The sequence below is a fragment of the Ovis aries genome, chromosome 3 (genome assembly GCF_016772045.2).
Source record: "Ovis aries strain OAR_USU_Benz2616 breed Rambouillet chromosome 3, ARS-UI_Ramb_v3.0, whole genome shotgun sequence".
NCBI classification, from domain to species: Eukaryota; Metazoa; Chordata; class Mammalia; order Artiodactyla; family Bovidae; genus Ovis; species Ovis aries.
In genome coordinates, this window is record NC_056056.1 from 31,493,392 (window position 1) to 31,520,250 (window position 26,859).

General features: G+C 41.4%; 2 protein-coding genes across 4 annotated transcripts in view; one reads left to right on the top strand and one right to left on the bottom strand.

The window, feature by feature from the left end:
• Nucleotides 1-3,887, top strand: part of KLHL29 (kelch like family member 29) — a 331,664-nt gene extending 327,777 nt beyond the window's left edge. For both annotated transcript variants that reach the window (XM_042245841.2, XM_060411894.1), the window contains one exon: nucleotides 1,703-3,887. In XM_042245841.2, coding sequence (XP_042101775.1) covers nucleotides 1,703-1,886 — 184 coding nt within the window. In that variant the 3' untranslated portion in view covers nucleotides 1,887-3,887. The remainder of the gene's footprint in view (nucleotides 1-1,702) is intronic.
• Nucleotides 3,888-5,250: 1,363 nt separating this feature from the next.
• The window catches only part of ATAD2B (ATPase family AAA domain containing 2B), a 153,558-nt gene continuing 131,949 nt past the window's right edge, over nucleotides 5,251-26,859 (bottom strand). For both annotated transcript variants that reach the window (XR_009599768.1, XR_009599767.1), the window contains exons 29-30: nucleotides 22,622-22,766; nucleotides 5,251-7,173 (exon numbers count right to left, since the gene is read on the bottom strand). The gene's annotated coding sequence lies outside the window, so the exon portion shown is untranslated. The remainder of the gene's footprint in view (nucleotides 7,174-22,621; nucleotides 22,767-26,859) is intronic.

Consider the following 26,859-nt stretch of genomic DNA (forward strand, 5'->3'; position numbering starts at 1 on the left):
GGATGCTCTGGTCCCAAACCTTAACCACTCTGGGCAGTGAGGTGCACCCTCTTCCAGCCCATCCTTTCCTGGACTAAGAGGAATAAGGAAACTAAAGGGGTCCCAGAGACTCCATTTGCAGCCTTTCCATACAAAGCCTTCCTGAAGACCCCTAGAGGTGACCCCTGGCCCTCAGTATGGGAAAAGCATTTACTGAGTGCCCACTGTTTGTTGGCATGGCCAGGAAAGCGACAATCCACTACTAACATGTCACATGACCTCAGGGAAATAATGTCCTCTCTCTGGGGAAGATCTAGCTATAAATGGGCCCTTGGACCAGATGAGTGCCAGGTTCCTGTTAGTATGACGGTGTCACGGTTCTTGAGCCCTCTTTTACATGGTGCCCATGTCCATGGTAACTCTGACAATATTGTCCTGTGACCAAGACAACCTGGGTGTGGGCACCCCTTGTGGCTGGGGGGACTCCCATGCCCCACGTGAGAGTAAAAGTGAGTGCGGGGAGACGATGCCTGAGGGGAGATTTAAGCCGAGTCTTGCACTGGAAGCAAGGACAGGATATGCCACAGCGGGAGAAGCATGAAGGGCCCAGACAGCACGGAGCTGTGAGAGAGAAGGCTGGGAGCTTTAGAATCTGGGAAGAAACCTAGACACACAGGTTGTGTCAAGGCTCTCAGGCTTTCAGAAATGGGTGGTGATTTAGGAAGTGCATCTGCTCGATGTCAGGGGATGGCCAAGAGCAATAGCCACTAGCTGAGATGAGAGAACTCGGACTGGAAGCACAGGGGTAGCCATCCGTGTGAAGGGGTAGCTGAGATTCGCAGTTAGGGAGTCAGTGCAGGAGAGCAGGGAGCCGCCCGAGACAGCAGGACCAGCCAGTGAGTGTGGTACAGGGTAGGCACCCAGGCCACTTGGTGATGCTGGGAGCATACTGGGCCCTGATGGCCACTTGCAGGCAGCAGCAGAAGGTCACATGTGTGAAGGAATCACAGCAGCAAGCTTTGACTCTGAGCCCCTTGGCCAGGGTGAAATTCCTGTTCGAGTAGCCCATACTCAATTATGGTTTAGCTCCTTACACCCTGTCTGCTACCATTCTGGTGAGTCATGTTTCCAGCTGGACTTGAGTGGTAGGAAGGCTCTGTCCTGGCAACACCAACAAGATGCTGTGTAGAGACCCATGACCTGAGCTAAGCGCCTGCACATAGAGTCTCCCAGCCAATCTGAGTCAGATGCATAGGCCCCAGGCTGCCCAGTAGGCATCAGTGTCACCCGCAGCTGAAGGGTAGTATAGCATGGCGTCCTGATTGGTCCTGGAGGAGAGGTGTTTTTCTTACACCAGCTTAGGTCAGAGGGCAAAGAAGAGCAGCAAGATCCCATAGGACTTTTTTCTTCTTAAAATTTATTTTTACTTATTTATTTGGCTGCACCGGGTCTTACTTGCAGCATGTAAGGATCTTCAGTCATCCTTGAGTCATGCAGGGTCTTCAGTTGCAGTATGTGGAATCTAGTTCCCTGGCCAGGGATTGAAACTGGGTCCCCCGCATTTGGGAGCATGAAGCCTTAGCCGCTGGACCACCAGGGAAGTCCTCAAGATCCCATAGGACTTTTGCGAAGGGGAGAGGCAGCCAGCAACAGGACAGGGCTCTGTCTCTTTGTCCCAGGGGGGATCCCCAGTGGCTAAGTCTCTCCCTGCTTTCTCTGACAGCGCCGTGGTGCTCGACGGCAAGATTTATGCAACCGGAGGCATTGTTAGCAGTGAAGGGCCAGCCCTGGGCAACATGGAAGCCTATGAGCCTGCAACCAACACGTGGACCCTCCTCCCCCACATGCCCTGCCCTGTGTTCAGACACGGCTGTGTCGTGATAAAGAAATATATCCAAAGCGGCTGACATCAGCAGAAAGCCCACACCGAGACTGTGGACACGTCTGGTGAGGGAAATGCTACTCACAAAGATCGACTTTCAGCAACACCGATAAGAGGCCAACCAACCCAATCAAGGAACTCACTGCGCTGGACATTTTGAATACTCTCTACATTGAATGTAGGAAATCATCCTCGCCTTTGGGGGAACAAGAAGGAGTGGCCTCCAGGCAGCAGGAACCACAGCCCTCCCAGGAGCGAGCCGGGCCTCAGCGCTCCTGCAGGGGCACTTGCTCTGAACAGAGGCGCTCGCTTGGCCCCATGCAATGGACTTTCACATAACTTTCCAGCTGGGAGACAGCAGCTGTTTTTTCCTTCCTGCAGAGCAAGCTTGACCCCCAGCCAACCATAGATCAGTCATCCTCTGACAATATTAGACGTCAGGCTCTTTTGGAATAAGATCAAAGTGTCCTTACCACTTTGATTCCTACTTTTGTTTTTAACCAATCTACACTTTCAGTGGCCGAGGGAAAACAAGGGACAATACTACGTTATGGGGACATGAGGCCAAGGAGGCCGCCAGTCCCCACTGGGTCGATAAGTCCAGCCACCACGTGGAGCCTGATGTGACTGGGGCAGGGCCACCGTGGGGAGAGCTGGGGACAGCCGTCTGTCCCTTCACAGGGTTTTCTACCGTGTTTTTGCTGGAGAAGGACAAGGTGATTGTGCTAGCTTTCTCTTATCCAATATGAATTATTTAGATTTCCAAGGCATTTTCTTGATAAACAAAAAGGCTATTTTTAAGTACCGAGAGAAGGAGGCGGCCTCAAGAGGGATAATGTGGGAATTCCCAAAGCTCTTTGTAGGTAGTGCCAGAGTGGGGCATTTGCTCCAATTTTTCTATGTGCAGAATAGAGGATCTCTCCTGGGGGGCTGGGGTGGTGAAAGCCCCCATTTTATTTTTAGAAAAAGTAACTCCCAGACAGCCCTGTAAAAGCCGTGCCTCGTGGAGGCATTGTCAAGGAAAGATGACTGTTCCGGAAGGTAACCGGTTCTGGCTCTCAACACCAGGCCAGCTCCCTCCATGAGGTAAAGCTGAGGACCCGGGCCAGGCTGGAAGGGAAGGAGGGAGAATACATGTCTACAAAGCACAGGAGACTATTTTTGATATTTATAGCTATATATTAAGGCACCTGCCACAAAGAGCTCTCAGGATGGGGACAGCCTTCTCAGACGAGCCATGCCAGGCAAAGCCTGATGGGTAAGAGCAGAACTGCTCTTCTAGTAGCATCTTAACCCAAGCAAGGGGAGCCCTGGGGGGAGGCCACCCCGTGGCTCACAGAGAAAGGCCTTCCCGCCAATCCTCAGACCCTCAAACCTCACACGGTGACCAGTTTCCATTCCAGGGCACGAAGGATGTGGCTGCCACTGCTGCGCTGTTGAGTTGAAGTTGGTACCAAATACACATTTACCATTGTTATATCTGGGAAGTCGACTTGCCGTCATCTCATCGTGAAAACCATTTCTAAGGAGAAAAGGACAGGACACGCGTTCCATCTTTCAGTATTTGATGACACAAGGTCCCAGTGTTGGGCATCAACTTCTCACACTACAAGTGTGGCTACCACTTGGACAAGATACCAAGCTTCGTTATGCAGTTTTTAATATTATTTATTCTTTTAAAAAAGTAATAAGCACAAAACTACATACGTTGTATGTCATTTAAAGTATTTATGTCAAACAGGGTGCAAGTGTGAACCCAAGGACTGGAGCACAAGTGTCTAACTGCCTGGGGCAGGGCGGATGTCAGCGTTGGTGTGCGTCTGCCTCCAAAGGAGGTGTAGTGGTCAGCGAGACTCAACACAGATGACATTGAAATCCCGTTTCTCTCCTCATCTATCACACTGGAGCAAAACTGGCTATTTCTGTGAATGATATAAAACAGGGTTCTCTGTAATGGTATTGTACATAGTATATGTTTATTGTTAAGTTCTTGTTATATTATAATAAATATATTTATAGATCTAGACTCGGAAGCCAATGGAATGCCTCTGTGTGCCACCGTCCTTGACCCCAAGATGAGCAACCCGGTGTAGGCCTGTGTTGCCTCTCCTATCAGCTGTCTGGGCTCTGCCGCAGACTCAAATGCAGATCTTGGTGCATTCTGCATCAAATGTAGAAAAGACAGGACTCCTTAGCAAGGGAATGTATAGAGCTGAAAGTCAAGAATCAAGAACAATTAAAGTCAAAGTTGAAAGGGACTTGCAAACACTCTGGCACTGACTCTCAGGATCTCCCTTCAGTTTAAATGCTTTCTTTTTTTTGGCTGTACTCCATGTGGGGTCCTTAATTTTCTGACCAGAGATTGAACCCATGGCCTCTGCACTGAGAGCAGGTTATCTTAACCACTGGACCACCACAAAAGTCCCCAGTTTTAGTGCTCTTATGATACTTGTGCAACTGAAAGCTTCAAGGTTAGCTTTCCCCTGGTCTGACTCCGGTGCCCAAGACCTTTTTGGAGGACTGTGCCAAACCCACATGGCAACTCCACTTCATCAGCCTGAGATACAACACACCTCCTCCAGGAAGAACAAGCTGTGCCTTCCATCCTAAAATCTAGTCAGGGCGGCCTCCCTGTCTTCTTCAGTCCTACCATAGGCTGTTCTCTAATCTGTTGAATAGATTGACTTTGCTCTACTAAGGACACCCACACAAAGCCCAGAGCAAAAGTATAGAGCACCAGATGGGTTTGCTCCCTCTCTTACAAGGAAAACATTTAGATTTAATGGATTCACAGGAGAAGGCAGATTTACCAGTATTTCAGCCACAGGAAGAACCCCATACCCTTAATCCCCAAATCTCACCAAGACCTAAAGTCTCCTTGCAAGGAAAAAAAAAAAAAATTGGAAGAAGGTGGGCTGGGATAGGGGATCTGGGAATCCTCAAAGAACTCAACTGACAGATTATGATGAGTGGACCATATATTTGCCAAAAATACCTGCCCTGGTCCCTCAGCAACATCAGTCCTAGAGGAAAGGATGGAGAATATCTGGCAGATATCAATCAAGAAGAGCTGAAATGATAATCCATTATAAAAACCAAGCAATAGTTTGCTACCTCTTTCCTTCTCTACTCTATTTGCCTAAATCAAAGGGAATATTTTCTCTGGGTCTGTGCAGAGTTTGTGCTTACCACGAAAGACATGTGTATCTGCTGCATCAGGCGTCCGTGTAACCATGGGGAGAGGCTCTTACCATCAGACCTGGCATGGATGGTGAGGAAATTTACTGTGACAGCCACAGACAGGAAATGGATCACAGTGTGTGTGTGTGTGTGTGTGTGCATGAGAACTTTAAAAAATTCAAAGCTGAAATAAGAAAACAGGAAAAATATTTGTAGTCCATACGACAAAGGATTAATATCTTTATTTAAAAACCTGTGTGATTCAATTAGAAACTGTTAAGTGATTCCAACTGTTAAACACGTCATGAATAGACCCTTCAAAGAGGAAACATATAATAAAAATGTTCAACATTGATAATTATTAAATAATGAAACTTAAATAATGAGGTCACATCTTTACTTACTAAATTAGCTTCTCAAACCTTAAAAATAAAAAAAAAGGCAGGGGTGAGGAGGGCGTGTGAAGAGCAGTGAAACTCCTGGGTAGCACCAAGGGCTTTGTAACCTAAAATGGCTTTTAGAAAGTAGCATGGCTGATGACATGTATCAAGAGCCTAAAGAGTACCTGACCCGTAAATCCATTTCTGGGCATCCATCAGGAAATAACGTGAACCATGGAAAAGGTCATGTAACAACTAGCTCTCATTTATTGATGCTAACTGTATGCCAGACACCATACTGAGCACTTTAAGCACTGAATCCTCATAATTCACTAGACAGCAGCTGCAATATAGAAAACACTAGAAGGGGGGGAAGTGAAAGTGAAATTTGCTCAGTCATGTCCAGCTCTTTGTGACTCCATGGACTTTACAATCCATGGTATCCTCCAGGTCAGAATACTGGAGTGGGTAGCCTTTCCCCTCTCCAAGAGTCTTCCCAACCCAGGGACCGAACTCAGGTCTCCCTCATTGCAGGTGGATTCTTTACCAGCTGAGCCACAAGGGAAGCCCAAGAATACTGGAGTGGGTAGCCTATCCCTTCTCCAGTGGGCCTTCCCAACGCAGGAATCGAACCAGGTATCCTGCATTGCAGGCGGATTCTTTACCAACTGAGCTATGAGGGAAGCCTTATAGAAGGTGGGGAGCAAGATTCATATTTGTATATGACTATTGTTATATAAGATATGTATATAATAATAATATATAAGCTATATACATATACACAAAAATATGTAAAATATGTATATTAAAATGACCAGATGTATAGTCATAAAACTACTATTCACTGAGCTGATGGAATTGTGGACAATGTTCTTTCTCTTTTCCAAAATGTATATAAAGTGATGACTTTATTTTTATAATAAAGATATAGATATACATGTATATTTTTAATGAGGAATGAAGGACAGAAAACAATCTTTTCCCTATATTTAGCCTGAGAAATTCTCAAAGATCATTCCTATCTTGGACACCATAAACAGTGGAGAAATTAGAAAGGGTTCAGAACAATGTAACAAAGAATTATAAATAAGAAAATAGAGTTCCAGTAATAATCAAGATTGTTTTGTTTTTTTTAAACCTAAAGGCTAAAGGTGAATGGATTATATCTTCCTGTATATGAAGATTTTCATAAAACTAATGAACACCAATACTTCTCTATGTTCTTGGAAGGTCAAGGAAGATGAAAAAGACAATAATAAAGAAGAAAAACTTCTAGTTCAACAAAAGAAAACATTTATTTGTGCAAAACTCTGGAATAGGTTACCAAGGTCCTTGTGAAGATCTTCTCTAATTATGTATTTTATAACATAACTGCATCCATTATCCCATGTTATCCTCTCATTTACCCAAAAAGGCACAGGGCTTCATCTTCACTCTTTAAGAGGAAACAATCTCAAAAAATTTGATTGACTTGTGCAGTAACAGTTAAACCCCAGGTGTTCTTCATACACTATTATATTTGACACTCATCACAGTCCTACAGAGGATGGTTATCCCTGCTGACAGAGAGACCACAGGTTCCAGACATGATGCAGAGTCAGTCTAAGGCACATCAGTATTCAAACCCTGCTCAGAAGGCCTCCAGAGAGGTTGTGCGACACCACACTGCCTCCTCAAGGCTGTCTGTAACTGTGTGGCTCTCATTGCTCTAAGACTAAGGCTCCTTCCTCCTTCCCAAGCCACCTCAGAAACCTGTGTTAAGAAAACAGAGAATTCTGTGAATATGATAGGCATTTAACTCTGTGCTGGATCCAGTCCTCTTTAGAAGCAATTGTTTTCTGAAATGGCTGGTAAGATTCTCGTAACACACTGGCTTCTTCCACAGAAGACTATGGTTTCACACAGGAAACTTGAGTTTAGGGGAAGAAAAAAGGTCACTGACTAAGACGCTATTGCTGCTCACTTAAAACTCCTCCTGTGAGCCTTTACTCTGTGTGAACTCTTAAGGAGTTCCAACCCCAATCAGGGAGAGTAAAGCAAAGTGGAGAACAATGCTTGTACTGGCTGGCTGCACCATCCTCCACCCCAGAGGGCACACCATGACCTTGTCACCCAAGGAGTAGGTCAAACTGCTAAATGGGGACTTCAGGACCTAAAATGAGGACCAAGAAGCCCACCTTTTCCATACGATGGCAAAAACTAGACAACCCAAAAATCTAGTGTCATCTTCTAAAATTTACAATCCATGTGCTCTGCTGCCCTCTAGGTAACATTTGGCAAGTCCCTTGGGCATCTATCCTCATGAAAAGTGAGCACAGCCTTTGAGTGGATCACACCAGGTCAATAACACTATGCTCTCTACAGGCAGGGACCATGTCCTCCTATTCCCCCAACAGGACACATAACCTTGATGAGTAGTGGCAGCAGATTCTATTGACAGCATGAAAAAAGTTTTGAGTTATGAAAAGTATAAAGGCAAGGCCACAATTTTATGCTCTGCTTTATCCATCCCTGTTTACAGATGACTGAAGAAGCAATAGTTTTGTTAAAAGGTTTTTACTTACCATGTTATAGAATTCCATCACTCTTGGAGAAGCTAGACACTGCTAGTGCAAACCTAGACACCATAGAGTTCATCAGCCCTGTCCCCTTAGTGTTTAAGCCCTGGAGACTTTGCATTCCTGGCAGTAAAAATCAGTCTTTCAAGCCCTTCAGTTCAACCCCTACATTCCCTGGTGAAAGTGTTTGTCGCTCAGTTGTGTCTATTTGCAACCCCGTGGACTGCAGCTCACCAGGCCCCTCTGTCCATGGAATTCTCCAGGCAAGAATACTGAAGGGGTTGCCATTCCTTTCTTCAGGGGATCTTCCCAACTCAGGGATCCAACTCTGGACTCCCACATGGCAGGCAGATTCTTTACCATCTGAGGCACCAGGGAAGCCCTACCTCTCTATTACTACTACTGCCCTATTTTAAGCCTTTACTTCTTAGTTGTTGCTATTATAGCCTCTTTTATGGTTACTTTTTAAAATAACAGCTTTGTTGACATGTAATTCACATGTGAAAAAAATCACCCTTTTAAAGTATACAATTCAGCGGTTTTGGGAATAGTCACAGAGTTAAGCAACCATCACCACTATCTATTTGCAGAACATTTTCATCATCTCAAAAAGAAGCCTGGGAGTTTTGGGTTTGGGGGCATACGCCACCTGTCTCCTTGCATGGTCCGGCAATAAATCTTTCTCTGTTCCCCCTGCCAAAAAACCGTATCCATTAGCAACCACTCTCTGTTACCCCCACCCCCAGCACATGGCAACTACAAACCTACCTTCTGTTTCTATGGATTTGCCTATTATGGACATTTCATACAAATCAAATCACATAATACATGGTCTTTTATTTCTGGCTTCTTTCACTTACCAATGAGTTATCAAGATTCACCCATGTTGTGGTAGGTACTAGTACTTCATTCCTTTTTATGTCCAAGTAATATTCCAAATAATGAATATAAAAATAAGTATATTTTGTTTAACCATTTATCAAGTGATGAGCATTTGTTTTCCTTCCTCATTTTAACCATTAATAATGCAACTATAAACAAACATGCAAGGTTCTGAGATTACATAAATTTGAAAAATGCTGGGTTTAACAAAGTTAAACAGGTTTCTTTATGACAGAACTTCTATGTCAAGAACACAGGGACAGTCATTATAATTTTACTGAAGTAGATACATGAAGTAGTGGTTTTCAAGCTTATTTGGCCACAAACTACCCCCTACCACATAAATCTGGAAAACTTTTTCTCTACTAAACTATGGCAAAAGCTCAAATAGTTACATGGGATGTTGAGGTAAATACATTCTGCCTTTCATCTTTGAGAGAAGCACATCAGAAAACAAAGGAATTATTATGAAAAATTCTAAAGCAAATTCTAGTTTAGAACTCTCAAAATATTTAAGAAAAATTGATATACCTTTATATGGTAGTAGAAGCAGTGAGATCAGTATTCTTTGAAATCAAGAAAACCCTTTTTCTGAATACAGTAAAATGTTTTACTGTAATTTTCTAAGTTCCAAAAAGACTTTCGCATCTCTTACACTGCACTGTAAAAACACTGAAAAAATGAAAATAATTTCACAATAATCATTCTACACAACTAAAATACCCAACCCTTATATCCAGTGACAGTTGTAAAAACGTGATCTGACAATTTCTGGGAAATACTCTCAGGTATTTTATACTTTATTAATCTTGAACAGTTTGACAATCTTCTCAACGAGTGAGCTACAGCAGAGAATAAAGATATTCATTATTTGTCCCATCAACATTTAAAATTCAAAACTTTCACCTTAATTCTAGTATTCTCATTCAATTCAGTTCATTTCAGTCGCTCAGTCGTGTCTCTTTGTGACCCCATGAATTGCAGGACACCAGGCCTCCCTGTCCATCACCAACTCCTGGAGTTTACCTAAACTCATGTCCATCGAGTCAGTGATGCCATCCAGCCACCTAATCCTCTGTTGTCCCCTTCCCCTCCTGCCCCCAATCCCTCCCAGCATCAGAGTCTTTTCCAATGAGTCAACTCATTGCATGAGGTGGCCAAAGTATTGGAGCTTCAGCTTTAGCATCAGTCCTTCCAATGAACACCCAGGACTGATCTCCTTTAGAATGGACTGGTTGGATCTCCTTGTAGGCCAAGGGACTCTCAAGAGTCTTCTCCAACACCAAAGTTCAAAAGTATTCTCATTATATTAAAACATAAAAATATTCTATTTAATATCTGTTTAGATTAACATTTGTGTTAATAGTGAGACAAGTTTCATCCAATTCTAGTTATAAAATCTTGAACATATCTGGAAGAAAAAAGAGGTTTTTGAAGATCTTTTGCTTTTTTGTTTCTGTGGATATATATTTAAGTTCAAATAATGTGGAAATTATTTGTAAAGAACCATTCCAAAGAAGTGAAACTGATTTTTTACAGTGTGATAAGCAATTATTTCTTTCTTTGCTACAAACTCCATTTAAAACAAGCTTATTAAAGAAATGTCTTTATTAAGCCATGATAAACTACTGAACTGACAGCTTACTGATGTTTCCTCTAAATATATGAAGTAATTTGAGGCTTTCCACCACAAATAACCTTTATTTCATAACATTTTAAGTATAATATTACTTGTGGATTGTCACATCTCCTTTTAAAAGAACATTCTGTTTGCAAAGTCTTGTTAAAATACTTCGCACTTATTAAAATGCTAAAATAGAAATTTATAACTATTTCCAATACTTTCCTAAGGAAATTTAAGCTATAAACAAAGCAACTATATACAATGTTTAGAAATGATGCTATTTCATATCAAAATTAATTTTGCTTCATTGACATAATGAGAACATTAGAAAGTTCTATGTAGATAGCCACAGACATATGACTCAGGCTATTCATGTGTTTGTTTTGTTTTGTTTTGTTTTTATTAATAGTTCCAGAGTCTCTTACGCCTGTGGTTTTACTGGTGACTCTTAAGCTACTATGATAACATATGATTTGGGAGTGATGTTACTGATTTGCCATTGTTTAAGAAGTTGGAAATTCAAGAGCATAGCCAGTCAGGCTCCTCTGTCCATGGGATTCTCCAGGCAAGAATACTGGAGTGGGTTGCCATTTCCTCCTCCAGGGGATCTTCCCAACCCAAGGATTGAGCCCATGTCTCTTCTGTCTCCTGCACTGGCAGGAGGGATCCTTACCACTAGGGCCACTTGGGAAGCCCAATAACTTATTAGGGATCAAATATATTAAACCACTCCTGATATTAGAGCTTTTTAAAAACACCTATTTCCTTATAGCTAAGTTGGTAAAGAATCTGCCTGCAGTGCAGGAGACCTAGGTTTGATCCATGGGTTGGGAAGATCCCCTGGAGAAGGAAATGGCAACCCACTCCAGTATCCTTGCCTGGAAAATCTCATGGACACGGGAGCCTGGTGGGCTGCAGTCCATGGGGTCACAAAGAGTCGGGCATGACTGAGCGACTAACACTTACTTATTCTACCTAAGAAATCTTAAGCCCTGTGCTCTGACAAAAGTCTCCCTGTAGTACATTCACATAGCTCCTCCCACTGTATTTCTCTTTAGATTCATTACAGACATTAAGTCCGTAGATCCTTTCCATTGTCTCCCAATTTAGTAACCTCACTCTGGTTTCATTTGCATTCATACCCAGGAATGGAATTCCTCTCCGCGAAGTTATCTCAGCCCCCTAATATTCTGACCCTTCAGTTGGACAAACAAGCCTAATTACAGTCTCCATCCAACTATGAGCCTCCTCTGAGGCTTCATCTGGGGTGACACCTACAAAGCTGGGGAAAGCCTGCATTCACGTAGGCTGGCACCACTGCTAATACACGGCCCCTACCCTCACTCGGGCCCTCACCGGCTCCTGAAGAGCTCCCTTTCCTCTTTTCATCAGCGACTTCTAAACCTTCATTTCTCTGCCTCAAATCTCTTATTCAGAACTCCTCATTCTTATCAGAAGAGTATAACTTTACATCACAGTAACTAACACAGAGGACAGTGGCAAGTGACAGCACGGTTTTTTAAATCTTCCTGAATTGAACATTAAAAACAGAGAAGCCAGGGTGAAACATTCAAAGACTCAGGAGATAACATCTAAAACAAAACTAAGTAAAAGAGAATCTCCAGAACTCCAAATCCCAAGTGAGGGGGATCAAACCACTAACAGCTATGAGACTGTGGGGCATGTGTGGGGACGAAAGGAGAGGACAGTCACCGACACCTAATGAAAGTGAAAATCCCCATGAGTGCTCACTAAAAGAAAAGCTCGGTGGTGGAGTGGGACTGGGAGGGGGCGCGGGCACTGAGGAGAGCACCTGCCACTGAGGAGTCTTGCGTCCTGCACTTCTCATGTGAGTGCTGGGTTCTGAGCCTTGTGCAAATTCTCAGAATGAATCAGCCAATGCCCCATTTCAGGACCAAGCCCCATACTAAGACAAAACTACTCGGGATGGAATCTAAACTGAACAGCATAGGGACAAAACAGAAATCCAGATAAAAGCAGGAGAGAGGAACAAAGTAAGGGGGATTCACAAAGGAACCATCATATACTTAAACACTTCACAAAAATAATAGAAGAGAGAGCTCTAGAACTGTAAAATTCAGGCTTCCCTGTAAAAATTCAAGAAAAGTAACATTCATATATAAGAACAAAAAGATTGAGGAAAAATCTCACATAAATACATTCCGAGAAAAAAAAAAAACAACTTTAAAACAAGAAAGCTACCCCTACAGGCAATAAAAGCCCTCCACCAAAACATGCCTACAAATTACACGAAAACTTTACTATTTCAAAACAAGCCAGAGGACAAAAACAATAATAGAAGAATGAAAGAACAATGTAGACCAAAAATCAGAAAAACTCACAGAGGATGTGAAATAACTCAGAAAGAGGGGAGATATCATGTTAGAAATGTACACTAAAGCAGAAAGAACATAAGAGTTAATAAAAAAAAAAAGATAATGCCTTAAGATAAACAGAAAGTGGGGAAAAGGCAGGGAGTTTTTCAGATAAAAAAGAAATGAAGAAACTCCTAGTTTTGGTTAAGACTGAGTAAGTATACTCAACTCTATCCCTCCCACTGATCACAACTGAAAGTCCTGAACAACAGATATTTTTAAAAAATAGAACAATATAATTAATCGCTAAAGGTTTTTGGAAAAAAAAAAAAAACAAATAAAGCATGTGAACTCAGTAGGAAATTCAAACCTCAAACGCTCTCCCACATCGTGGTGAGTGCCGTGGTTTGCCTTTTATCACCTACATTCCCCAGCTTACACTCTAGGGCAGTCAGAATCTGAGAAGAAAAATGCTCTCTGTACACCCTCCAGACCCAAATCCAGATGAGCCTCAGTAATGAATCGGCCTCCTCATGGCAGCGGTAGCAGTGAAAACAGGTGTAACCTTGAATATTTTTTTTCTTTCTACCCAGACAACCAGAAGTGGGGGCTAGATCACAAAGAATAGGGAGTAGAGAACGAGGCCCTTTAAATTACTGTATGAAATCCAGAGCTGCACGTGCATAGAACTGACCAGGATCAGCTGAGCAAAGCCTATACAACTATGGTGAACAACCCAAGGTCCTCCTAGACTGGCCTCTGGGTGGTACAGATAGTTCAGTTCAGTCATGTCAAACTCTTTGCAACCCCATGGACTGAGGCACACCAGGCCTCCCTGTCCATAACTAACACCTAGAGCTTGCTCAAATTCATGTCCATCGAGTCGGTGATGCCATCCAACCATCTCATCCTCTGTCGCCCCCTTCTCCTCCTGCCTTTAACCTTTCCCAGCATCAGGGTCTTTTCCAATGAGTCACTTCTTCCCATCAGGTGGCCAAAGTATTGGAGCTTCAGCTTCAGCATCAGTCCTTCCAATGAATATTCAGGACTGATTTCTTTTAGGATGGACTGGTTAGATCTCCTTGCAGTCCAAGGGACTCTCAAGAGTGTTCTCCAACACTACATTTCAAAGGCATCAGTTCTTTGGAATTCAGCTTTCTTTATGGTCCAAGTCTCACATCCATACATGACTACTGGAAAAATCATAGCTTTGATTAGGTGGACCTTGTTGCAAAGGAATATCTCTGCTTTTTAATATGCTCTCTAGGTTGGTTATAACTCTTCTTCCAAGGAGCAAGTGTTTTTTAATTTCATCGCTGCAGTCACTATCTGCAGTGATTTTGGAGCCCCCAAAATAAAGTCTCATTGTTTCCATTGTTTCCGCATCTATTTGCCATGGTACACATAGGGAACTGCATCAGTTTCCTATCACTGCTATTAAAAATTACTACAGGTTAAGTGGCTTCAGTTCAGTTCAGCTCAGTCGCTCAGTCGTGTCTGACTCTTTGCAACCCCATGAATCGCAGTACACCAGGCCTCCCTGTCCATCACCAACTCCCGGAGTTCACTCAGACTCACGTCCATCGAGTCAGTGATGCCATCCAGCCATCTCATCCTCTGTCGTCCCCTTCTCCTCCTGCCCCCAGTCCGTCCCAGCATCAGGGTCTTTTCCAGTGAGTCAACTCTTTGCATGAGGTGGCCAAAGTACTGGAGCTTCAGCTTTAGCATCATTCCTTCCAAAGAAATCCCAGGGCTGATCTCCTTCAGAATGGACTGGTTGGATCTCCTTGCAGTCCAAGGGACTCTCAAGAGTCTTCTCCAACACCACAGTTCAAAAGCATCAATTCTTCAGCGCTCTGCCTTCTTCACAGTCCAACTCTCACATCCATACATGACCACTGGAAAAACCATAGCCTTGACTAGACGGACCTTAGTCGGCAAAGTAATGTCTCTGCTTTTGAATATACTATCTAGGTTGGTCATAACTTTTCTTCCAAGGAGTAAGCGTCTTTTAATTTCATGGCTGCAGTCACCATCTGCAGCGATTTTGGAGCCCCAAAAAATAAAGTCTGACACTGTTTCCACTGTTTCCCCATCTATTTCCCATGAAGTGATAGGACTTAGGGCAATGCAAATCTGTTATTTTTCAGTTCTGGAGATCAGAAGTCTAAATGGATCTTATGAGCCAAAACTGAGGTGTGAATAGATACATATTAATTCCTGGAGCTCTGTAAAAAAGTCTGTTTTCCTTGTCTTTTCCAGCTTCTAGGAACTGCTTGCATTCCTTGGCTCAGGGACCCTTCCTCCATTTTCAAAGCTATCACTCCAAATATCAGCAGTTGTCAGAGAGCAAGGAATGAACAGGTAGAGCACAAGAGACTTTTAGGGCAGTGAAGTTAGTCTTAATATGCAATGATGGACACATGTCATTATATACTTATATACTCACATATATATATAAGTATATAAGTATATAAGGACATGTATATACATTATATACTTCTCAAAACTCATAGAAAGTGCAATGCCCTAATGTAAACTATGAACTTTAGCTAATAATATCAATGTTTGCCCATAAATTGTAACAAATGTACCACAGTAATGTAAAATGTTAATAATGGGAAAATGGTGAAGTGGTGCAGAGGTAAGGGGGGGTAAGGGAACTCTGCATTACACACTGAATTTTTCTGTAAACCTAAAATGCACAAAAGAGTCTGAAATGCAATACTTGGAGGCAATCTCAAAAACAATAGAATGATCTGTGTGTTTCCAAGGCAAAACATTCAATATCACAGTAATCCAGGTCTATGCCCCTGACCAGTAACGCTGAAGAAGCTAAAGTTGAACAGTTCTTTGAATACCTACAAGACCTTTTAGAACTAACACCCAAAAAGATGTCCTTTTCATTACAGGGGACTGGAATGCAAAAGTAGGAAGTCAAGAAATACCTGGAGTAACAGGCAAATTTGGCCTTGGAATGCAGAATGAAGCAGGGCAAAGACTAATAGAGTTTTGTCAAGAGAAGGCACTGGTCATAGCAAACACCCTCTTCTAACAACACAAGAGAAGACTCTACACATGGACATCACCAGATGGCCAACACCTAAATCAGATTGATTATATTCTTTGCACCCAAGGATGGAGAAGCTCTATACAGTCAGCAAAAACAAGACTGGGAGCTGACTGTGGCTCAGATCATGAACTCCTTATTGCCAAATTAAGACAAATTGAAGAAAGTGGAGAAAACCACTAGACCATTCAGATATGACCTAAATCAAATCCACTATGATTATACACTGGAAGTGAGAAATAGATCTAAGGGACTAGATCTGATAGACAAAGTGCCTGATGAACTATGGACGGAGGTTCATGACATTGTACAGGAGACAAGGATCAAGACCATCCCCAAGAAAAAGAAATGTAAAAAAGCAAAATGGCTGTCTGAGGAGGCCTTACAAATAGCTGGGAAAGAAGAGAAGAGAAAAGCAAAGAAGAAAAGAAAATATATACCCATTTGAATGCAGAGTTCCAAAGGATAGCAAGGAGAGATAAGAAAGCCTTCCTCAGCGATCAATGTAAAGAAATAGAGGAAAACAATAGAATGGGAAACGACTTGAGATCTCTTCAAGAAAATTAGAGATACCAAGGGAACATTTCATGCAAAGATGGGCTCAATAAAGGATTGAAATGGTATGGACCTAACAGAAGCAGAAGATATTAAGAAGAGGTGGCAAGAATACACAGAACTGTATAAAAAAGAGCTTCATGACCCAGATAATCACGATGGTGTGATCACTCACCTAGAGCCAGACATCCTGGAATGTGAAGTCACGTGGGCCTTAGGAAGCATCACTACAAACAAAGCTAGTGGAGGTGATGGAATTCCAGTGGAGCTATTTCAAATCCTGAAAGATGATGCTGTGAAAGTGCTGCACTCAGTATGCCAGCAAATTTGGAAAACTCAGCAGTGGCCACAGGAGGACTGGAACAGGTCAGTTTTCATTTCAATCCCAAAGAAAGGCAATGCCGAAGAATGCTCAATCTACTACACAACTGCACTCATCTCACACGCTAGTAAAGTAATGCTCAAAATTCTCCAAGCCAGGCTTCAACACTACATGAATCATGAACTTCCAGATGTTCAAGCTGGATTTAGAAAAGGCAGAGGGATCAGAGATCAAATTGCCAACATCTTCTGGATCATCAAAAAAGCAAGAGAGTTCCAGAAAAACATCTATTTCTGCTTTATTGACTATGCCAAAGCCTTTGACTGTGTGGCTCACAACAAACTGTGGAAAATTCTTCAAGAGATGGGAATACAGACCACCTGACCTGCCTCTTGAGAAACCTATATGCAGGTCAGGAAGCAGCAGTTAGAACTGGACATGGAACAACAGACTGGTTCCAAATAGTACACTAAGGCTGTATATTGCCACTCTGCTTATTTAATTTATATGCAGAGTACATCAAGAGAAATGCTGGGCTGGAAGAAGCACAAGCTGGAATCAAGATTGCTGGGAGAAATATCAATAACCTCAGATATGCAGATGACACCACCCTTATGGCAGAAAGTGAAGAACTGAAGACCCTCTTGATGAAAGTGAAAGAGGAGAGTGAAAAAGTTGGCTTAAAGAACACTAAGGTCATGGCATCCGGTCCCATTACTTCATGGCAAATAGATGGGAAACAGTGCAAACAGTGGCAGACTTTGTGGTTTTGGGCTCCCAAATCACTGCAGATGGTGACTGCAGCCATGAAATTAAAAGACACTTACTTCTTGGAAGGAAAGTTATGACTAACCTAGATAGCATATTCAAAAGGAGAGACATTACTTTGCCAACAAAGGTCCGACTAATCAAGACTTTGGTTTTTCCAGTAGTCATGTACGGATGTGAGAGTTGGACTATAAGGAAAGCTGAGTGCCGAAGAATTGATGTTTTTGAACTGTGGTGTTGGAGAAGACTCTTGAGAGTCCCTTGGACTGCAAGGAGATCCAACCAGTCCATCCTAAAGGAGATCAGTCCTGGGTGTTGGAAGGACTGATGTTGAAGCTGAAACTCCAATACTTTGGCCACTTGATGCAAAGAGCAGACTCATTAGAAAAGACCCTGATGCTGGGAAAGATTGAGGGTGGGAGGAGAAGGGGATGACAGAGGATGAGATGGTTGGATGGCATCACCAACTCAAGGACATGAGTTTGGGTAAACTCGGGAAGTTAGTGATGGACAGGCTGGCCTGGCGTGCTGTCGTTCATGGAGTTGCAAAGAGTCAGACACAACTGAGTGACTGAACTGAAATGAACTGAAAATGCACACACACAAAACTCTATTCATTTTTTTAAAGCAATGTGCCAAAGAATATCTATGATAACTCCTTTCTGTGTAAGAATAAAGGTAGAAAATAATAAAATATACTTGCAACTGTTTATGTTAGCAAAAGAAATACCAGGCAGGTAACAACAAACTAATGAGATTCTTACCTTCCACAGTTTAAGGGATGAGGGCAATAACACTTCTCTAAGGCTAAATATTTTGCACAGTCATGACTCTTACAAATATGTTTTACATACTAAAACCCATACACAACAAGAATGAGAGGGACATTAAAACTGATTGAACTTACATCTCTTGCTTGGCAGGTGGACTCTACCACTGCACCACCTGGAGGCCCATGTGGGCATAGAGGAGAAGATTAACCCAAGTAAATTTTGAACACAGTATTTAGACTAAACAACCTCAGACTAATGACAAAAAGCACTGAAAATAGAATTTGAACTCTACCTAGTACATTTGAGGTTTTCTGGTAGTATGGGCTATCTTATCTAACTACTTAATGCAATTAAAAATTTAGAAAATACATACATATATTCAGGATGAAGGAAGCTATCTTTCTAATTGAAGAAGGAAGTTACATATATGGAATGATGAAAGGCTAGGGCACAAGAATGCTAAATGATGGGAAAAGATGTGCCATGCAAACACTAATTTTAGAAAACTAAGTAGCCATATTAATAACAGACAAAGAAGACTCTGAACAAAGATAATTACAGGGGATGAAGAGGAGCATTACCTAATGACAAGTGGTCCAATTCACCAAGAATATGTAACTTTAAAGGTGTATATAACTAACAACAAAGGTTCAAGCACAAGAAGCAAAAACTAAGAACTAAAAGGAGAAATACCCAAATTCACAATTATGGTTGGAGAGTTTCAACACTCCTCTCTTAGTAATTAATACAAATAGACAAAAAATCATCAAGAATACAGATTATCTAAAAAACATAAGCAACCAGTGTTATCTAACTTTTATACAATCCTCCATCCAATGACAACAGAATATACTTTTTCCCTCCCAGTTGACAAAAAACACAAACCAAGGCAGATCACATGCTAGGTAATAAAACAAACCAGAGTAAATTTTTAAAAATTAAAACCATGCTATGCTGACTGTACCAGAATTAAGTGAGAATTCAATGACACACAATCTGAGAAATTCCAAATATATGAAAACTATATAACACATATTTAAATAATCCAGGAGTCAAGAGGAAATTTCAAGGTAAAGTAGAAAATATTTTAAAATAAATGAAAAGGAAAATACAACATTTCAAAAATGCATGGGAATATAGCTAAAGAAATGCTTATAAATTTTTAACATTAAATGATTATAGTAGAAAAGGAAGTCTCAAATCAATAATCTAAAGTTTCAGTTTAAGAAACTAAACACAAAACATGAAGAAGGAAGAAAATAAACTCAAGAGCAGAAATCAGAAAAATGAAAGAAAAAATAGGAAAAATCCATGAACCCTATAACTAGTTTTTTTAAATGACGCATAAAAACAGACTGATTAAGCAAGGAAAAAAAGAGAGAGAAAAGACATGAATTGCTGGTATCAGGAACAAAAGAGGAGAGAGCACTACAGACACAACAGAGGTTAAAAGCTAACAAAGACTGTAATAGGATTGTGTCAAAAGGACCCAGGAACCAACTTGAGAAGGTTCCCACAGGCCAGAGACTGGACCATTTTGGCATCAATAAGCATAATTATGGCAGGGAATTGACTATATGCAGGTCAAAAAGCAACAGTTAGAACTGGACATGGAACAACAGACTGGTTCCAAATAGGAAAAGGAGTACATCAAGGCTGTATATTGTCACGCTGCTTATTTAACTTATATGCAGAGTACATCATGAGAAACGCTGGGCTGGAAGAAGCACAAGCTGGAATCAAGATTGCCAGGAGAAATATCAAAACCTCAGATATGCAAATGACACCACCCTTATGGCAGAAAGTGAAGAGGAACTAAAAGCCTCTTGATGAAAGTGAAAGAGGAGAGTGAAAACATTGGCTTCAAGCTCACCATTCAGAAAACTAAGATCATGGCATCTGGTCCCATCAGTTCATGGGAAATAGATGGGAAACAGTGGAAACAGTGTCAGACTTTATTCTGGGGGGCTCCAAAATCACTGCAGATGGTGACTGCAGCCATGAAATTAAAAGACACTTACTCCTTGGAAGGAAAGTTATGACCAACCTAGATAGCATATTCAAAAGCAGAGACATTACTTTGCCAACAAAGGTCCGTCTAGTCAAGGCTATGGTTTTTCCAGTGGTCATGTATGGATGTGAGAGTTGAACTGTGAAGAAAGCTAAGTGCCGAAGAATTGATGCTTTTGAACTGTGTTGTTAGAGAAGACTCTTGAGAGTTCCTTGGACTGCAAGGAGATCCAACCACTCCATTCTAAAGGTGATCAGTCCTCGGTATTCTTTGGAAGGACTGATGTTGAAGCTGAAACTCCAATACTTTGGCCACCTCATGTGATGAGCTGACTCATTGGAAAAGACCCTGATGCTGGGAGGGATTGGGGGCAGGAGGGAAAGGGGACGACAGAGCATGAGATGGCTGGATGGCATCACCAACTTGATGGACATGAGTTTGGGTAAACTCCGGGAGTTGGTGATGGACAGGGAGGCATGGCGTGCTGCAATTCATAGGGTCTCAAAGAGTCAGACACGACTGAATGACTGAACTGAACTGAACTGAAATATGTTTAAGTCTATGAATTCATAATGACATCAAGAAAACAAATTCATCACCTGACGATAGGGACATCATTCATTGTTAAAACTTGTTAATAATGGTAAAGAATCAAACATTAATCCTACCTTTCCTATAATGACTTGCATCACTGAATAACCAGATAATAGACAAGGCAAATAAATTAGTAAGGAGTGATTTCATTAAAACTCAATCACTTGCAAATTTTTAATGAATTAAGGTATCTAGGCATTGAGTATCAGTTACTACAACATCACAAGAAGAACGATAGCCAGATACTATGTGCTTTCTAGCAGAACACATTCATTATCACTTATAAAGTGTGCCTGCATATGCTCAGTTGCTCAGTAGTCTTGTACAAAATAATTAAAATAAAACAAGAATCTGACTAGGCTCTAGATTAGTGTTATCCAATAGAAATATACTGCAAGCCACATGTGTTTTCTTTTTTTTCCCCCTTGGGGGGGTGTGGGGTGGGGAATGGGCAGCACTGCACAGAATGAGGAATCCTAGTTCCCTAGTTAGGGATCAAACCCCATGCCTCTTGCAGTAGAACCAGATTCGCCACTCTTTCCTGTTCATGCTCAGTTAATGGCATTACTAATCTATCTGGTTACCCAGGCAGAAACCTAAGAGCAATTTCAGGCTTCTCCTTATCCTCAGTCCCAAAATACAATCACTAAGTCCTAATGCTCTTACCTCTACATTTTCTAGAAACTGTCCCTTTCTCACCATCACTACTACAGCTTCCCTAGTTCAGGCCTGTGCATCTCTTACCTGGATATAAGAAAATCATGTAAAGTTCCTGTTAACCTCTAATACCATTTTTCCTTTTGCTTTAGAATACAGCAAATCAGAAATGTCCATAGTTGCCTGATTAACATGTTTGCCTCTGTTTCTATACGCTTGTTATACTGTTTACTCTTCCTGTAATATTCACCCCCAACTTTTTACTACATAGATCCCTTCACTTTTTGAGATGCTGTTAAGATATCACATCCGCCTGAAAAACCTTTTTAGGAATTTCTAGGTGAGCAATTCCCTTCTTTGTTCCAACAGAACCTCAGCTAAACCATTATCATCACACTTACCTAATTTAAAACACTTTTTTTCTTTTACTATGTCATCTTCTACTGAATATTTATTTCTAAGGGCAGAGACTGTTTCAGCTAGCTTTTTAACTCCCATGGCTAGCACATAGGTGGCATATGACAGGTAGTCAATATACCTTGAGGAAAAAATTTTCAATTTTGTATATATCTGTCAAATTAAAATTTCTAAAGTTCCATTTTCAACATGCCATGGTGCTGTTCAAAAAGATTCAAGGACTGTCATGTGATAAAGTACAACTATCTTAAGCCTGATCCTCTATAACAAGACCCAAAACTACATACAAAGCTTTATCTTCCACTGTCCTCCCTTATACACATATCTTTAATTTTAAACATGTCTACTCACAGTCTTTCAAACTGAGTGACCTTTACCTCTCAAAATCATTACAACCCATACAAATGTTGACCTATTAAATTAGAAACTTACTTAGCAACTCACCAGCAATTAAACTATAACGCTACATGATATTAAAAAGCACTGTTGTAGTGATACCTGGATAGGATGGCTACATCCACACTTCATGATCTCCAGCAAATGACTAGTAGGCAAAGGCCAAGATAACTTTTTAACTTGTAAAAGACATCACATATATGAGAAAAACATTAAACTTTTTTCTGCTTTACTCACCTTTTTTGCCCCCCAGTCCAGGGTTCGTTCATCTTTCTTGGCTTGAAGCTCATCAGGGATGAGGAGGAGAGGATTAGCTAGTATGGGACTTCTTTCCCTGAAGCTATGCTTCTTCTGTTAATCAAAATACTGACTCGAAAAAGTTCTAGATAGCAAGAATTTCAGAAAGAAATAAAAATTTCAGTAGGAAAATCAGGATGTCTTATAACCTTTAGTGCTTGGCCATTCAGGCCTGCCACGTTAGCCTGCCACTAACAGTGGACTATTAGCCCAAAAGGCCCTACACACACCAGTTGTTTCTGATTCTGGAACAAGATATACTATCAGGAAAACAGTGGCATTAATGGAAGTCAAAAAAAAAAAAAAAAAGAAGAAGAAGAAAGCCTGATCCCATCACCTCTAAGCACTCATTCTGAAGATAAACTCTTGCTCCTGAAGCAGGAAATTCTAGTGCAAAATCTTTCAATGAACAATTTAACTCCGTCTGAGTTTTGTATCTAATACACTGACCTAACAAAAGGAAAATGAGGTTAGGAGGAGTATATGAGACTATTCAAAAACCTCAAAATCATCGGTCCAGATAATCTAAAAATGAAGGCATTCCTTCTAAGAGACTTGTGTTGACATAACCAACCAAGCCACAACTTTTCAAGATCAGTTCTTGAAAGAATAGAGAGGGACTTCCCTGATGGTCCAGTGGTTAAGAATCCACTGTGTAATGCAGTCCCGCTTCTGGGAACAAAGATCCTACATGCTGCAGGGCAGCTAAGCCTGTCCACCACGACTACTGAGTCCATGCACCACAACTAGAGAATCTGTGTGCGGAAACAAAAGATCCTGCAAGGCACAAGGAATAACCCATGTGCCGCAACTAACCCAGTGAAACAAAATAAATAAATATTTTTTAAAAGGCAGAAGAGAGACTATTAAGGTAGGCTCAGATCAATTCAGTTCAGTCATTCAGTTGTGTCCAACTCTTTGCGACCCCACAGACTGCAGCACTCCAGGCCTTCCTGTCCATCACCAACTCCTGGAGTTTACCCAAACTCATGTCCACTGAGTTGGTGATGCCATCCAACCATCTCATCCTCTGTCGTTCCCTTCTCCCGCCCTCAATCTTTCCCAGCATCAGGGTCTTTTCAAATGAGTCAGTTCTTCGCATCAGGTGGCCGAAGTATTGGAGTTTCAGTTTCAACATCAGTCCTTCCAACAAACACCCAAGCCTGATCTCCTTTAGGATGGACTGGTTGGATCTCCTTGCAGTCCAAGGGACTCGCAAGAGTCTTTTCCAACACCACAGTTCAAAAGCATCAATTCTTTAGTGCTCAGCTTTCCTTATAGTCCAACTCTCACATCCATACATGACTACTGGAAAAACCATAGCCTTGACAAATTGGACCTTTGTTGGCAAAGTAATGTCTCTGGTTTTTAATACGCTGTCTAGGTTGGTCATAACTTTCCTTCCAAGGAGTGTCTTTTAATTTCATGGCTGCAATCACCATCTGCAGTGATTTTAGAAAACCACAAAGTCTGTCACTGTTTGCACTGTTTCCCCATCTATTTGCCATGAACTGATGGGACCGGATGCCATGATCTTAGTTTTCTGAATGGTGAGCTTTAAGCCAACTTTTTTACTCTCCTCTTTCGTCAAGAGGCTCTTATTTCTTCACTTTCTGCCATAAGGGTGGTGTCATCTGCATATCTGAGGTTATTGATATTTCTCCTGGCAATCTTGATTCCAGCTTGTGCTTCTTCCAGCCCAGTGTTTCTCATGATGTACTCTGTGTATAAATTAAATAAGCAGGGTGACAATATACAGCCTTGATGTATTCCTTTTCCTGTTTGGAACCAGTCTGTTGTTCCATGTCCAGTTCTAACTGTTGCTTCCTGACCTGCATACAGGTTTCTCAAGAGGCAGGTCAGGTGGTCTGGTATTCCCGTCTCTTGAAGAATTTTCCACAGTTTGTTGTGATCCACACAGTCAAAGGCTTTGGCATAGTCAATAAAGCAGAAATAGATGTTTTTCTGGAACTCTCTTGCTTTTTCCATGATCCAGCGGATGTTGGCAATTTGATCTCTGGTTCCTCTGCCTTTTCTAAATCTAGCTTGAACATCTGGAAATTCATGGTTGAACTTTCAGAAGTAGGGAAGCCTACTTGGAGGGTTGAAGCCTACTTGGAAGTAGGGTTGAAGCCTAGCTTGGAGAATTTTGAGCATTACTTTACTAGCATGTGAGATGAATGCAATTGTGCAGTAGATTGAGCATTCTTTTCCATTGCCTTTCTTTGGGATTGGAATGAAAACTGACCTTTTCCAGTCTTGTGGCCACTGCTGAGTTTTCCAAATTTGCTGGCATATTGAGTGCAGCACTTTCACAGCATCATCTTTTAGGATTTGAAATAGCTCAACTGGAATTCCATCACCTCCGCTAGCTTTGTTTGTAGTGATGCTTCCTAAGGCCCACTTGACTTCACATTCCAGGGTATCTGGGTTTGAGGTGAGTGATCACACCATCGTGATTATCTGGGTCATGAAGATCTTTTTTGTACAGTTCTTCTGTGTATTCTTGCCAACTCTTTGTTATACCTCCTGTTTCTGTTAGGTCCATACCATTTCAATCCTTTATTGAGCCCATCTTAACATGTAATGTTGTCTGCTGCTGCTCCTGCTAAGTCACTTCAGTCGTGTCCGATTCTGTGTGACCCCATAGATGGCAGCCCACCAGGCTCCCCTATCCCTGCGATTTTCCAGGCAAGAACACTGGAGTGGGTTGCCATTTCCTTTTCCAATGCAGAAAAGTGAAAAGTGAAAGTGAAGTCGCTCAGTCGTGCCTCGTAACAACCCCATGAACTGCAGCCCACCAGGCTCCTCCATCCATGGAATTTTCCAGGCAAGAATACTGGAGTGGGCTGCCATTGCCTTCTCCGAATGTTCCCTTGGTATCTCTAATTTTCTTGAAGAGATCTCTAGTCTTTTCTCATTCTGTTGCTTTCCTCTATTTCTTTGCACTGATCAGTGAGGAAGGCTTTCTTATTTCTCCTTGCTATTTGGAACTCTGCATTCAAATAGTAGCCTACATTTACCCAAGTTTGTATTTACTGTTGCTAATGTATACAACTCTATTGGGAGCACTGGCTGAGTGGTTTCATAAGAGAACCCCAGATGTTATTATCATTAGCTTTTTTCCTGTTGGGCTGATGGTATTTCCCAGAGAAGGTTCTGTTATACTCCTACCTGGAGAGACTTTCCCAATGTTTAAAAAGCAGCTTTTTAGTCTCCCACTCTTAAATATGAGCAGATAGCAGAGAATTACCAAACCTTTGAAAAAAGGCTATACTACTAAAGAGGAGCTAAAACAAAGAAGAAAAGCAACTTGGAGGAAAGAGTCTGCTCAGGTAGAAGAAAAAGTAATTATTAATCTCCACAGGGAGATGAGCTGATATTGCATCCATGAAACAAGAACAAAGTGATACTTTTGAAAAATCATGGAAACCAAAATAGTTTTAAAAAATTAAATATAGAAATTAAAATGTGAAAGAAAATTACAGAAAGTTTAAAGAAATTTTAGAAATTACAGAAATTTAAAGAAAATTAAACAGCAGTCTAGGCAGGCCAATATCTGGGTAACAGTATTTCTAGAGATGGAAAACAAAGAACACAAAGGTGAGCAAAAAGAGACAACTCAGGAAAAGTTCTCAGAAGGATGAGTTTCCAGATAAAGAGGCTCACAGACACCAACTTGGACATGTCTGTGAAATTCTGGCACATTAGGGAAAAATGACTCTAAAAGCTTTGGGAAAGGAAAACAGTATCAGGAAAATGGGTCAAGGATCAGAATAGCACTGTACTTCTCAACAGCAACACAGCTTATAAATGATAAGAAGAGAAAAGGCAAGGATGGTTGTAAAGGAGGGCCCAATAAAATAGCTATGCAAGACCTTGGTAGACGCCAACGCAAAATTGGAAAAGGAGATGAAGTTCTCAAGAAGATGAAATGCTAGCATACCTTCTATGTTTGAAGATACTAAGAAGAGAGTTGGTTTGCTGGGGATGAATTTAGGGACCAGTAGCAGTTAATACATAGAAAACTAGGCAAATTAACAACAAAGACTTATTAACCAAAAAAATAACATAGTTCAGCTATAAATAGCTTTTACATACTCTCAATAAGGCAAATACTGAATAATGATCTAATGAGAATTATAACCACCTAGGAGGATAAGAAAATAAGAAGCATA